This window comes from Theropithecus gelada, chromosome 16 (assembly GCF_003255815.1).
Source record: "Theropithecus gelada isolate Dixy chromosome 16, Tgel_1.0, whole genome shotgun sequence".
Classification (NCBI taxonomy): domain Eukaryota; kingdom Metazoa; phylum Chordata; class Mammalia; order Primates; family Cercopithecidae; genus Theropithecus; species Theropithecus gelada.
This window is the reverse complement of record NC_037684.1, coordinates 23,634,838-23,647,800: the sequence shown is the minus strand read 5'-3', so window position 1 is coordinate 23,647,800 and position 12,963 is coordinate 23,634,838. Positions and strand designations below refer to the sequence as shown.

Below are 12,963 nucleotides of genomic sequence, written 5' to 3'. Positions count from 1 at the left end.
TATTGCTGTGTTTAAAGATCCCCCAAGTGATGCTAATGTGCAGCCAGGGCTGAGAACCACTGCATTAGCTTCTTTGATCTGCACACGTCTCCATGAAGAGTAGGGCTGGGATCGCTTCTCTATTTTATGGCTGAGAGACTGAGGCCTAGAGAGACTTGAGTGGCCTCCCCAAAGTGGCACAGCTTGTTGGGGGCTGGAACGTGGGCCTCCTGATTATCTCACCCATTGTCACATCCACTATGGACCTGTGAGCTTCTGGCCATAGGCAATATGTATATATAGAGAGAAAGGCAGGACATCTAGGCAGAACGGAGGGAAGTTCGACCATGAGAACCTGGTCAGTATTGACAGATGATATCATCATCTACATGGCAGAAAAGATAATCAATGAAAAAGCTATTATTTTATTTTATTTTGCTTCAGAGACAGGGTGTCACTCTGTTGCCCCAGCTGGAATGCAGTGGTGTAGCCCCAAACTCCTGGGCTCAAGAAATCCTCCCACTTCAGCTTACTGAGTAGCTGAGACTACAGCCATGTGCCACGATGCCCAGCTAATTTTATTTATTTATTTAGAGACAGAGTCTCGCCCTGTGGCCAGGATGGAATGCAGTGTTGCAATCACTGCAAGCTCCACCTCCCTGGTTCATGCCATTCTCCTGCCTTAGCCTCCTGAGTAGTTGGGACTACAGGCGCCACCACCATGCCCGGCTAATTTTTGTATTTTTAGTAGAGACGGGGTTTCACCGTGTTAGCCAGGATGGTCTCAATCTCCTGACCTCATGATCCACCCGCCTCGGCCTCCCAAAGTGCTGGGATTACAGGCATGAACCACCGCGCCCGGCCTAATTTTTTATTTTTGGTAGAGATGAGGTCTCACTGTGTTGCCCAGGCTGGTCTTGAACTCCTGGTCTCAAGTAGTCCTCCCACCTCAGCCTCCCAAAACACTGGAATTACACCGGCCCAAAAAGCTATTAGACCCAATAAGAGAATTCAGGAAGTCCAAGAAGTCAAAAACAAGATCAAAATACCCAAACCCCTTAGGTTTCCTACATGCTATAGCAATAACCAATCAAAAGTATAGTTGAAAAGATCCCATTCAAATTCATCAGAAAAGTGATAGAGCATCTAGGAATAAATACAACAAGAAATGTGCAACAAAAACTTGAGTAATGGTTAGAAAAAAGTTAGTATTGTATTATCAAGTTGTCAGATCTTCCCACTCAAATTATTCCAGTCTCAGTAAGATTCAGGAAACTTAAAAAAGAAGTTCCCAAACTTGAATCTGAGTTGCATCTAGAAGAATAAATATAAAATTGCTAATAATTTGTTGTTAAAGGATGTAAGTGAAGATATGTGGGAGATACTTACAGGGAGATGAATACAGGGTTGGCTATGTACATTATTGTACATTTCCTAAGATAAATTATTGTAGTATAGAAGAGGTAGAAGAAGGGCCAGAAAGATCAGTGGAACAAAATAGAACTTTATGATACAGATGGCATTTTTAATCCATGGAGAAAGGTAGATTATTAAGTAGTGTTGGGAGAACCCATTTGGAAAATAAAGACAAACCTCTACCTCACACCATAAACAAAAATACAGAGTTAGATTAAAATATATATATATATATTTTTTTTTTTTTGAGATGGAGTCTTGCTCTGTCACCCAGGCTGGAGTGCAGTGGCCGGATCTCAGCTCACTGCAAGCTCCACCTCCCGGGTTCACGCCATTCTCCTGCCTCAGCCTCCGGAGTAGCTGGGACTACAGGCGCCCGCCACCTCGCCCGGCTAGTTTTTTGTATTTTTTTAGTAGAGACGTGGTTTCACCGGGTTAGCCAGGATGGTCTCGATCTCCTGACCTCGTGATCCGCCTGTCTCGGCCTCCCAAAGTGCTGGGATTACAGGCTTGAGCCACCGCGCCCGGCCTTAGATTAAATATTTACATGTAGCAAATTAAAACCTAATATGCGAGGATACAATATAGAGAACACTTTAATATAACTTTTAATTACGGAAAGAGTGAGCTATAAACCCAGTAGTCACAGGAAAATTTTGATAAATTAGACTCTGTGAAAATTTAAATCTGTATATAGCAAAAAGATAGTAAAGAACTAAAAGGGGCTGGGCACGGTGGCTCATGCTTGTAATACCAGCACTTTGGAGACTGAGGCAGGCAGATTGCTTGAGCCCAGGAGTTCCACACCAGCCTGGGCAACACGGTGAGACCTTATCTCTACAAATAAAAACAAAAATTAGCTGGGTGTGGTGGTGCGTACCTGTAGTCCCAGCTACTTGGGAGGTTGAGGCAGGAGAATCGCTTGAGCTCAGGAGGTTGAGGCTGCAGTGAGCCATGATCATGCCACTGTACTCCAGCCTGGGTGACAGAGTGAGACCTTGCCTCAAAAAAAAGTAAAAAAGAAACTAAATGGGCAAATGATATACTGCTTTTTAAAAATGTTTACAGCATATATGACAAAAAATTGATATGTATTTTTTAATATATAAAGGATATCAATAGGCAGCATACATGGGGTGAAATACAAATGTTCATCTTGCTCATAAAGAAATATAAATCATAACAACAAGATTTTTCTTGCCTATCAGATTGGGAAATATTTTTAAAATTAATGCTGGCCAGGCGCTGTGGCTCACACCTGTAATGCCAGCACTTTGGGAGGCCAAGGCGGCTGGATCATTTGAGGTCAGTTCGAGACTAGCCTGGGCAACATGGTGAAACCCCATCTCTATTAAAAATACAAAAATTAGCTGGGCGTGGTGGTGCATGCCTGTAATCCTAGCTACTCAGCAGGCTGAGGCAGAAGAGTCGCTTGAACCTAGGAGATAAATGTAGTGAGCCAAGATCGCTCCACTGCACTCCAGCCTGGGTGACAGAGTGAGACTCTGTCTCAACAACAACAAAAAAAGAATAATGCTGTCTGATGCTGATGAGGTGGAGGGAAATGCTATTGACTTGGATGATGAATTGGTAGATCCTTTTAGGAGATGAAGTTTTCAATGTCTATTAAAATTTAAAGTGCCCATTTCCTTAGATCCAGCACATGAGAATATATTGTAAGGAGCTAATAGGACGAGTATACAAAGATAAATATATGGGGATATTTTCGAGAATTATTTATAATGGCAGAAAACTGGAAACAATCTAAATGTCTTTCAGTAGGAGATTGGTTCAATAAATTATGGTACATTTCCTTCAATGACTATGCAGTCCTCAGAAGAGATTAGGCTAATCATTATCAATTGACCTGAAAAGATGATGCTATTAAGTGAAAAAAACAGGTCGCTGGCTAGGCATGGTGGCTCGTGCCTGTAATCCTAATACTTTGGGAGGCCAAGGTAGGAAAATCACTTGAGCCTAGGAGTTTGAGGCTATCCTGGGTAACAAAGTGAGACCCATCTCTACAAAAAAAAAAAAAAAAAATCTAGAAATGATCTGGAAGTGGTGGCACGTGGTCCCAGCTACACTGGAGGCTGAGGCAGGAGAATCACTTGAGCCCAGGAGGTGGAGTCTCCAGTGAGTCATGTTTGTATTACTGCACTCCAGCCTGAGCAACACAGTGAGACCGTGTCTTAAAAAGAAAAGAAAGAATGGCCGGGCGCGGTGGCTCAAGCCTGTAATCCCAGCACTTTGGGAGGCCGAGACGGGCGGATCACGAGGTCAGGAGATCGAGACCATCCTGGCTGACACGGTGAAACCCCGTCTCTACTAAAAAATACAAAAAACTAGCCGGGCGAGGTGGCGGGCGTCTGTAGTCCCAGCTACTCGGGAGGCTGAGGCAGGAGAATGGCATGAACCCGGGAGGCGGAGCTTGCAGTGAGCTGAGATCCGGCCATTGCACTCCAGCCTGGGCGACAGAGGGAGACTCCGTCTCAAAAAAAAAAAAAAAGAAAAAGAAAAGAAAAGAAAGAGGCTGGATGCGGTGGCTCACGCCTGTAATCCCAGCACTTTGGGAGGCTGAGGCGGGTGGGTCACCTGAGATCATGAGTTTGAGACCAGCCTGGCCAACGTGGTGAAACCCTGGCTCTACTAAAAATGCTGGGGTGGCGAGCGCCTGTAATTCCAGCTACTCAGGAGGCTGAGGTAGGAGAATTGTTTGAACCCAGGAGATGGAGGTTGCAGTGAGCCAATATCGTGCCACTGCACTCCAGCCTGGGCAACAGAGCAAGACTCTATCTAAAAAAAAAAAAAGAAGAAGAAGAAAGGAAGGAAGGAAGGAAGGAAGAGAGGGAGGGAGGGAGGGAGGTTGCTGAAGAGTGTATGTGGCATGATCCCATTTATGTAGATCATATTATTCCATATTTAAAACTATGCAAAGAGATTCACCAGAGATTACAGAGACAGTAATTTCTAGAGATTAAAATTACTGGGAACCAGCTGGGCATAGTGGCTCATGCCTGTAATCCCAGCACTTTGGGAGGTCGAGGTGACTGGATCACTTGAGGTCGGGAGTTCAAGACCAGCCTGGACAACATGGTGAAACCTGTCTCTAGTAAAAATACAAAAATTAGCCAGTTGTGGTGGTGGGCACCCATAATCCCAGTTACTCAGGAGGCTGAGGCAGGAGACTTGCTTGAGCCCAGGAGGCAGAGGTTGCAGTGAGCCGAGATTGTGCCACTGCCTGGGCAACAGAATGGAACTCTGTCTCAAAAAATATATATAATATATTTATAATATATATCAGATATATATTATATATTTATAATATAAAAATATATACTATATATTTAATATATATTAATTTTTAATATATATTTAATATATATTATTTAATAATATATTAAACATATTTATATTTAATAATATATTAAATATATTTATAATACATCATATATATTGTATATTTATAACATATATATATAAGATATATATTATATATCTAACTGGGAACCTTTAGTTTTCTTTATATCATCTGTATTTTTTAAAAAAATCATCAAAATAATTTTAAAAGAAGTGAAAATCATGTATAGTCAGAACAAACACGGCTGGGTGCAGTGACTCACACCTGTAATCCCAGCACTTTGAGAGGCCAAGGCAGGTGGATCACCTGAGGTCAGGAGTTTGAGCCCAGCCTGGTCAACATGGTGAAACCCCATCTTTACTGAAAATACAAAAATTAAATGGGCATGGTGGTGCATGCCTGTAATTCCAGCTACTTGGGAGGCTGCGGCAGGAGAATTGCTTGAAGCTGGGAGGAGGTGGTTGCAGTGAGCCGAGGTTGCGCCACTGCACTCCAGCCTGGGCAACAGAGCAAAACTCCATCTCAAAAACAAACAAACAAAAACAACTCATATACACATACATCCATATTTATCTCCATTGTAGGGGAAGAAAAAGAATGGGACTATCGGCCAGGCACGGTGGCTCACACCTGTAATCCCAGCACTTTGGGAGGCCGAGGTGGGCGGATCGCCTGAGGTCGGGTGTTCAAGACCAGCCTGACCAACATGGTGAAACCCCGTCTCTACTAAAAGTACAAAATTAGCCGGGCATGGTGGTGCACGCATGTAATCCCAGCTATTCTGGAGGCTGAGGCAGGAGAATCACTTGAACTTGGGAGGCGGAGCTCGTGGTGAGCCGAGATTGCGCCTGGGCAACAGAGCGAGACTCTATCAAAAAAAAAAAAAAAAAAAGAATGGGACTATATGCTATGAATTCTTTGTGGGGTTTTTTTGGTGAATATTTATGGAGTGCTTGCTGTGTAGCAGGTGTTGCTGTAAGCAGTTTTCATATATCAAACACACTTAATTCTCCCCAGCAACCTATGAGATAGGTATTATTCCCATTTTACAGATGAACAAGAGAGAGGTTAAGTAACTTGCCAAGGTCACACAGCTCGTGAATAGCAAAGCTGGGCTAGAACCCAGGTAGTCTGGCTCCAGCACCCCTGCATTTGGCCGTTCTGCTGTTCTATGAGGTAGGCATTATGATCCCCCTCATCAGATAGCAGAAAGCGTGAGATTCAGAGGGGTGCAATTACTTGTCCAAGGTCACACAGCTCGTCAGGGAAGGAGCTGGTACCCAGGCCTAGAGGTGTAGGTCACACACTCAGACTCCAGGCCACCTCCCAGATCTGAGGCTGCTCCTCTGGAGTCAAGTCTGTGCCTGGGAGAAGCAGGAAGGACCACTGGACCTACCGTTAGTGGGGCAGGCAGAGACTTTTTCCAGTCCCAGGCTGCCCCCTACTGGCAGCAGGACAAACAGCAGGTGCCTGGGCCCAGCTGGGATAGGAAGGGGGAGGATGGGCGTAAGCGGGCCTAAGGAGGGCTGAGTCCTCCCCTCCCCTCTGCAGTTCTCCGTGGACATTGACTCGGAGCTGGTGGAGGAGCTGCCGGCTGAGATCGAGCTGTGGCTGGTGCTGGTGGCCGTGGGTGCGGGGCTGCTGCTTCTGGGGCTGATCATTCTCCTGCTGTGGAAGGTTAGTAGCCCAGCCCCACTCCCGCTCCGGGACCTTCACCAGCACACTCACCAGCCCTTCCTCCAACCCACCTCTCACCATCCCGGTCCTCCCTTCCATCTCACCGCCGCCCTTCCTCCCTGTCCTCTCCACCTTCTCCCACCAGCTTACAGGCTCACCCCCGGCCTGGGTTAGTGGGGGAAGCTGCAAGCTGGAAAGGGGGACCCAGGAGCTCTGGCTTCTGACCACACGACCAAGCTGGGACTGAGCCCCAGCCCCCAGGCTCCCCAGCCCTAAGCCCCAGTCCACGAGTGCTGCTGGTGAGGACAGCGCAGCGCCCCCCTGATGGCCCATCCCCACCTCCTCCCCTCCGCAGTGCGGCTTCTTCAAGCGAGCCCGCACTCGCGCCCTGTATGAAGCTAAGAGGCAGAAGGCGGAGATGAAGAGCCAGCCGTCAGAGACAGAGAGGCTGACCGACGACTACTGAGGGGGCAGCCCCCCATCCCCGGCCCACCTGGGTAACACGGCCTCCGGGCCCCCTTCCCCGAGCCCCACAGCTGGCCGGGCCTCTGACTCTGTCCTGTCCGCTCCTCTTCCCTTATGGGCCTGTTCTGACCTCATTCTGTCCCCACCACCACCTCAAAGATCAGGCCACTCTGACTCTCCCTCCAGCCCCCTGGTCTGGCTTTCATCAGCCTCCCCCTGAGCCCCTTGGTGACTTGGGACCCCTTCAGGGAGCCATAAAACCCTCTCTGTGAGGACCTTGCTTTCTGGGGATTGGAACAAGGTCAAGGGCAAGGCCAGGCCCCATCTCTAAACCACAGGCATGTCCAGAATAATTCTACACTTGCATTTCCACCCCTAGGGAAGGAGGGGAGCAGTAGAGACCCTCCTCCTGGGAACTAGCCTGTTTCCTCCTGAGCAGCCCTTCCAGGATAACAAGTGGACCCACTCCCAACATTGTGATTAGCGTAGACTGCCAGTCTTCCTGGCCATTCCATCCACTGTCTCTGCGGCTGCCCTCCGTCTCCATCTGCCTCTTCCTCTCCTCTCTGCCTTCCTCAACTCCTCCTTCCTCTGGGGCCTGGGGTGGAGAAACTCGTTCTCCGTATCTCAGTGCAGGGAGATGGGATGTGTTCCGTCAAGAGTTCTGGCTTTGAGGAGTTCTGGGTGGGAGGGGGAGAGGCCTGGCACTCCTTCCTGGCGGCTCAAACTCTGGATGCTAATGTTCTTTCTCTTCTCCCTCCAACTCCAGTGTGACTTCTTTAAGAGGACCCGCTATTACCAGATCATGCCCAAGTACCACGCGGTGCGGATCCGGGAGGAGGAGCGCTACCCACCTCCAGGGAGCACCCTACCCACCAAGAAGCACTGGGTGACCAGCTGGCAGACTCGGGACCGATACTACTGACATCCTCCCTGATCCCGCCCCCTCCTCCCCCAGTGTCCCCTTTTTTCCTATTTATCATAAGTTATGCCTCTGACAGTCCACAGGGGCCATCACCTTTGGCTGGCAGCGGCAGGCTTAGGCACATACACCTCGTCAAGTGCACGCACATACTGTCTGGCCCTGGGGATCTCCCTGCAGGAGGGCCAGCGCTGTGGACCTTACAAGGCCGAGCACACTGCGGTCCTGTGCCCTAGACACATGTGGGGCCCACTGCTTGTGGACTGTGCTGGCACATCATGGATGGTGCATGGGCTCGCCGTGTCTCAGCCTCTGCCTGCGCCAAAACAAGCCAAAGAGCTTCCGGCCCGAGCCGGGAGGAAAAGGCCCCTGCAATGTGGTGACACTTCCCCCTTTCACACTGGATCCATCTTGAGCCACAGTCACTGGATTGACTTTGCTGTCAAAACTACTGACAGGGAGCAGCCCCCCGAGCCCCGGCTGGTGGGCCCCCACTGCCACCCATGCCAGAGAGCCGGGGTCCTGCCTAAGGTTGTCCATGGGGGCATGCTCTACCCAACAGCAAAGGAACTAGAAAGAAGGTCCCAGAACGGCTTTCGTTCCTGCATCTCTGTGAAGCCTCTCTCCTTGGCCACAGACTGAACTCGCAGGGAGTGCAGTCAGAACGAACAAAGACAGGCAAATGGCGAGGTAGCCTGGGCTCGCTGTGCTGGGACTGCCCTGGGGGCACGGCGGAGCCGCCACAGAGAGGAGGGGACCAATTCTGGGCCAGACAGATGTTGGGAGGATACAGAGGAGATGCCACTTCTGACTCACCACTACCAGCCAGCCTCAGAAGGCCCCAGAGAGACCCTACAAGACCACGGAGGGAGCGACGCTTGAATGTAGAACAGGCAGCTGGCCATGCACTGGGGTCCTAGAGGTGGAGTTCTTAGCTATCCTTGGCTTTCAGAGCCAGCCTGGCTCTGTCCCCTCCCCCATGGGCTGTGTCCTAAGGCCCATTTGAGAAGCTAAGGCTAGTTCCAGAAAACCTTTCCTGACCCCTGCCTGTTGGCAGGCCCACCCCCAGCCCCTTCCATGGTACTGTAGCAGGGGAGTGCTCTCCCCCTCCTCGTGCCTTCTTTGTACATAGGCTTCTCACGGCGACCAATAAACAGCTCCCAGTTTGTATGCAGCTGCATCTGCTTCCACCCACTCCCCAGCCTTTACCAACCCCGGGTCAATGGATGATGATATCATCCAGCCAACACCTAGGTAGATGAAGCCAGGTCTGGGGACTTGCGGGTTTGAGGGTAAAGATTGATGGAGGTGACCGGGTGCAGTGGCTCATGCCTGTAATCCCAGCACTTTGGGAGGCCAAGGCATGTGGATCACATGAGGCCAGGAGTTCGAGACCAGCCTGGCCAACATGGCGAAACCCTGTCTCTACTAAAAATACAAAAGTTAGCTGGGTGCAGTGGCACATGCCTATAATCCCAGCTACTTGGGAGGCTGAAGTAGGAGAATCACTTGAACCCAGGAGGCAGAGGTTGCAGTGAGCCAAGATCGTGCCACTGCACTCCAGCTTGGACGACAGAGCAAGACTCCATCTCAAAGAAAGAAAGAAAAAGATTGATGGAGGTGACGCCGGCCCCTGCTCTCAGAAATCCTCCCATCTAAGAGTCTGTCATGAGGGGTGAGCCCTGGGGGACCTGGATGGAACCCAGAACGCCTTCTTGGAGGACAGTGTGCTGACCCTGGGGAGGAACAGGCAGGCGGAGGTGGCAGCATGCAGGGTCAGGAAGAGGCAAAAGCTACTCAGCTATAGGAAGAGGCAGTCCTGGCAGGCTGTGGAGGGAGGCTGGGTGAAAGGGTGGAGGGAGGAGAGCCCTCAGTCGGGCTGAATTCAGGTAAGAGACTGCTTTTCTGTCTTGGTTTCTCCACAACCACCACCAGGCGCCAAGAAGAGATCAGAAGGTAAACCACTGATCCAAGGCTGCAGAGACTGAACTGACACAATGTTCAGCCTCCAGGAGCTGAGAGCTCTGGTCTTTTGGAAGCTCCTTGGGAGTGTCTGAGCGCCTGGCTTACACGGCCACAGCATGTGGATCAAGCCTTCGCTTTGCTTCCTGCCATGTCCTGGGTTCCCAAAGCAGCTTCCTCCTCTGCCCTCGGTTTGTCCCCTCCACACAGGCCTGGGGAATGGAGTAAGGCCATTCCCCCTGTGACCTCTGTGAGCTGGAGCGTGGCCTAGGTCCTTCTGTTAATTTTCCTCAAGGCTGTGAACTTTGGTAAGACTTCACTGGAGGCTGGAAATTGCTACCCAGAGAAGCCCAGAGGTAGAAGCCAGGTCAGATATGCTCACAGCTCACAGACCCAGGCTGTTCTGGGAGGCCCACCTGATGCCTGGGTGCCTCCCAGCCTCCTCGTGGTGGCAGCTGTCTGCCCCACCTCCCTCCACCAGTGCTCAGCTCACAACAGGGTTCGGGGCCCAATGTGTGCCCCTTTCCCCCTCCTCATTTTCTGTGCCTGAATTTGCCCCTTCCCAGGGTGACTGACAATGGAATGTCCACTTTCCCCAGGAAAACCGTAGCCCCTACCCGGAGCTGCCAGGCTCTCAGAACCCAGTGAGTGGAGACGACACTTTATTTTCTAGAATCTGGGATCCACTTCTTTGGGCATAACACGTGTGCGTTGTCAAAGCTCGGCCCAGTCTTGTGCTTACAGCCACTTACTGCTTAAGACAGGGGTGTTTACACATTCCTCTGGCCAGTTTCACAGACCCCCCAGTCTCCTGTCAGCCACTGCTTGAGGAAGACCACACACACACACACACACACACACACACACTCTTGAGGATAAGTCATTTTCAGAACTAGCGTAAGCTACATATTATGAAAGAAACATAACTGGCAGAGATGTAGCAATGCCCGCTGTAAAAGAACCCTCTGCAATGCCAAGTTTTTTGAGCTCCTTGGAGAGTCCCCCACCAACCCATGTTACACATATAGTGGGAGATTTGGGAATCGGGGGGCAGGGTGCGGTTTACCTCAGCATCACCTAACTAAACTTGACTATGATGTACCACATCACACCACTGTTGTTAGCACCCTGCAGCAGGCTCTGCAGAAGGAATTCTTATCCAAGCACAGAGCCTACATTGTGGAAGTCCAGCCTAAGGTGAGGGTCATGGGAAATCTCTTTCCCTCTCCTACACCTAGCCTTAGAGGCCATGGTCTTTTCCTTGTTACTTTAATTTTGACAATAACAGCAATAGCTACCATTTATTGCTAGGCACAGAAATAGGCCTCTTTTTTTTGAGACAGGGTCTCACTCTGTCACCCAGATTGCAGTGCCATGGCATGATCATGGCTCTGGTTCACTGCAGCCTTGACCTCCTGGGCTCAAGCAATCTTCCTACTTCAGCCTCCCAAGTAGCTGGTACTATAGGTACCTGCCACCACACTCAGTTAATTTTATATTTTTTGTAGAGGCAAGATCTTGCTATGCTGCCCAGGCTGGTCTCAAACTCCTGGACTCAAGCAATCCTCGTACCTCAGCCTCCCAAAGTGAGGGCCAGGTTTTTTGTACGTAATATTCTATATATTCTTCTGTGTACTTGAAAACTGCACTCACCAGCATCATCAATCACGTCCTAATTGCTAGCCCACTGGATGTTTGGTGGTTCTCTGGAATATCTCTGTGGTATGCTCCCCTGCTCACCCTGTCTTCTTTTTCACCCTGTCCTCCCTACTACATGCTGAGCACTGCCTGATGCTGGAGATAGAGCAGTGAACAAGACAGATACAACACCTGCCCTGCCCTCATGGAGCTTAAAGTCTAGCAGGAAAACAGATCAGTCAGCAAACAATTTTCACTCAACTGATAAGAGCTACCATCAGCTCCTTTTAACCCCTCCTTCCTGGATTTGTCCAGGTAGCTTTCAGCCAATCCCTTTCCTCAAAAAGGTACCTGTTTCACGTGTCCTGATCTTTCCTTGTCCTCCCTTAAGGGGCCTTGTGGGTTCCCAGTCTGGATGACAGTGACCCAGACTACAAATATTTGCTAAGATCAGGAGATCTAAGGAGCCCTTGAAGGGAGCCTATGACCCAGCTTAGTAAGATCAGGGAAGGCTTCCAGGAGGAAGGGATGCCTAAGCAGCTGAGACCTGAAGAATGGGCAGGTGAAGCTGGGAAGAAAGAATGATCCAGACAGAAGAGGTGCATTTGCAGTGGCTTAGAGATTAGAGGCTGGTTCAAGGCAGCAGACAGGTATGGCTGGGAGCTGCGTGGGGGAATGGAGAGAGAGGAGTCTGGAGAATTAAGCAAAAGCCAATTGTGTGACAACCGGAAAGGCTCCGGTAAGAAGAAGAGAGCCATTGATGGCCAGGCACAGTGCCTCATACCTGTAATCCCTGCACTTTGGGAGGTTGAGGTGGGCAGATCACTTGAGTTCAGGAGTTCAAGACCAGCCTGGCCAACATGGTGAAACCCTGTCTCTACTAATATTACAAAAATTAGCCAGGTGTGGTAGTACACGCCTGTTATCCTAGCTACTTGGAAGGCTGAGACAGGAGAATCGCTTGAACCTGGGAAGAGGAGTTTGCAGTGAGCCAGGGTTGTGCCACTGCACTCCAGCTTGGACGACAGAGTGAGACTCCATCTGGAAAAAAAAAAAAAAAAAAAAAAATAGCCCATTGAAAGGCTGTGAGCAAGGAAGTAATAAGGTCAGATTTGCAGTTGACAATGATCCGAGTCTTGGCTTTCTTATCTATGAAATGAGGCTAAGAATAATAAAATAGAGAATTAAATGAGATAATGTCTGCAGACAGTGCCTGGCATATAGCTTATTATTCTTCCAGCTAAGAGGCCCTTCCATTTGTGAAGTTTGTGAGGTCTGTATTACAATCATATTCAGTTATAGCTAATTATTTACTTATGTAGCTATCTCTGAAACGTAGAAATGAAATCATTGAGGAAAAAAGCCATTTCTTGATCCTGTCTGTGTTCCCTGTTCCCAGCAGAAAGCCTAACACATTTTAGGCTAATGTCACCGAGCAAAGAAAGCATCAAAGTGGCGGGTCGGGCCCTAAGCCCACGATCGGCCACAAGAGGGCGCATCACGTTTCCTCCAAGAGAAGCGGGGCTGCTGATGAAGGACGGGC

The 12,963-nt window shown here is 49.4% G+C and overlaps 1 protein-coding gene across 1 annotated transcript in view; it reads left to right on the top strand.

The window, feature by feature from the left end:
- The window catches only part of ITGA3 (integrin subunit alpha 3), a 34,899-nt gene extending 25,905 nt beyond the window's left edge, over positions 1 to 8,994 (top strand). Inside the window, exons 24-26 of the mRNA XM_025362757.1 lie at positions 6,308 to 6,433; positions 6,789 to 6,930; positions 7,668 to 8,994. Of these exons, the coding sequence (XP_025218542.1) occupies positions 6,308 to 6,433; positions 6,789 to 6,899 (237 nt within the window). The 3' untranslated portion in view covers positions 6,900 to 6,930; positions 7,668 to 8,994. The remainder of the gene's footprint in view (positions 1 to 6,307; positions 6,434 to 6,788; positions 6,931 to 7,667) is intronic.
- Positions 8,995 to 12,963: the final 3,969 nt, after the last annotated feature.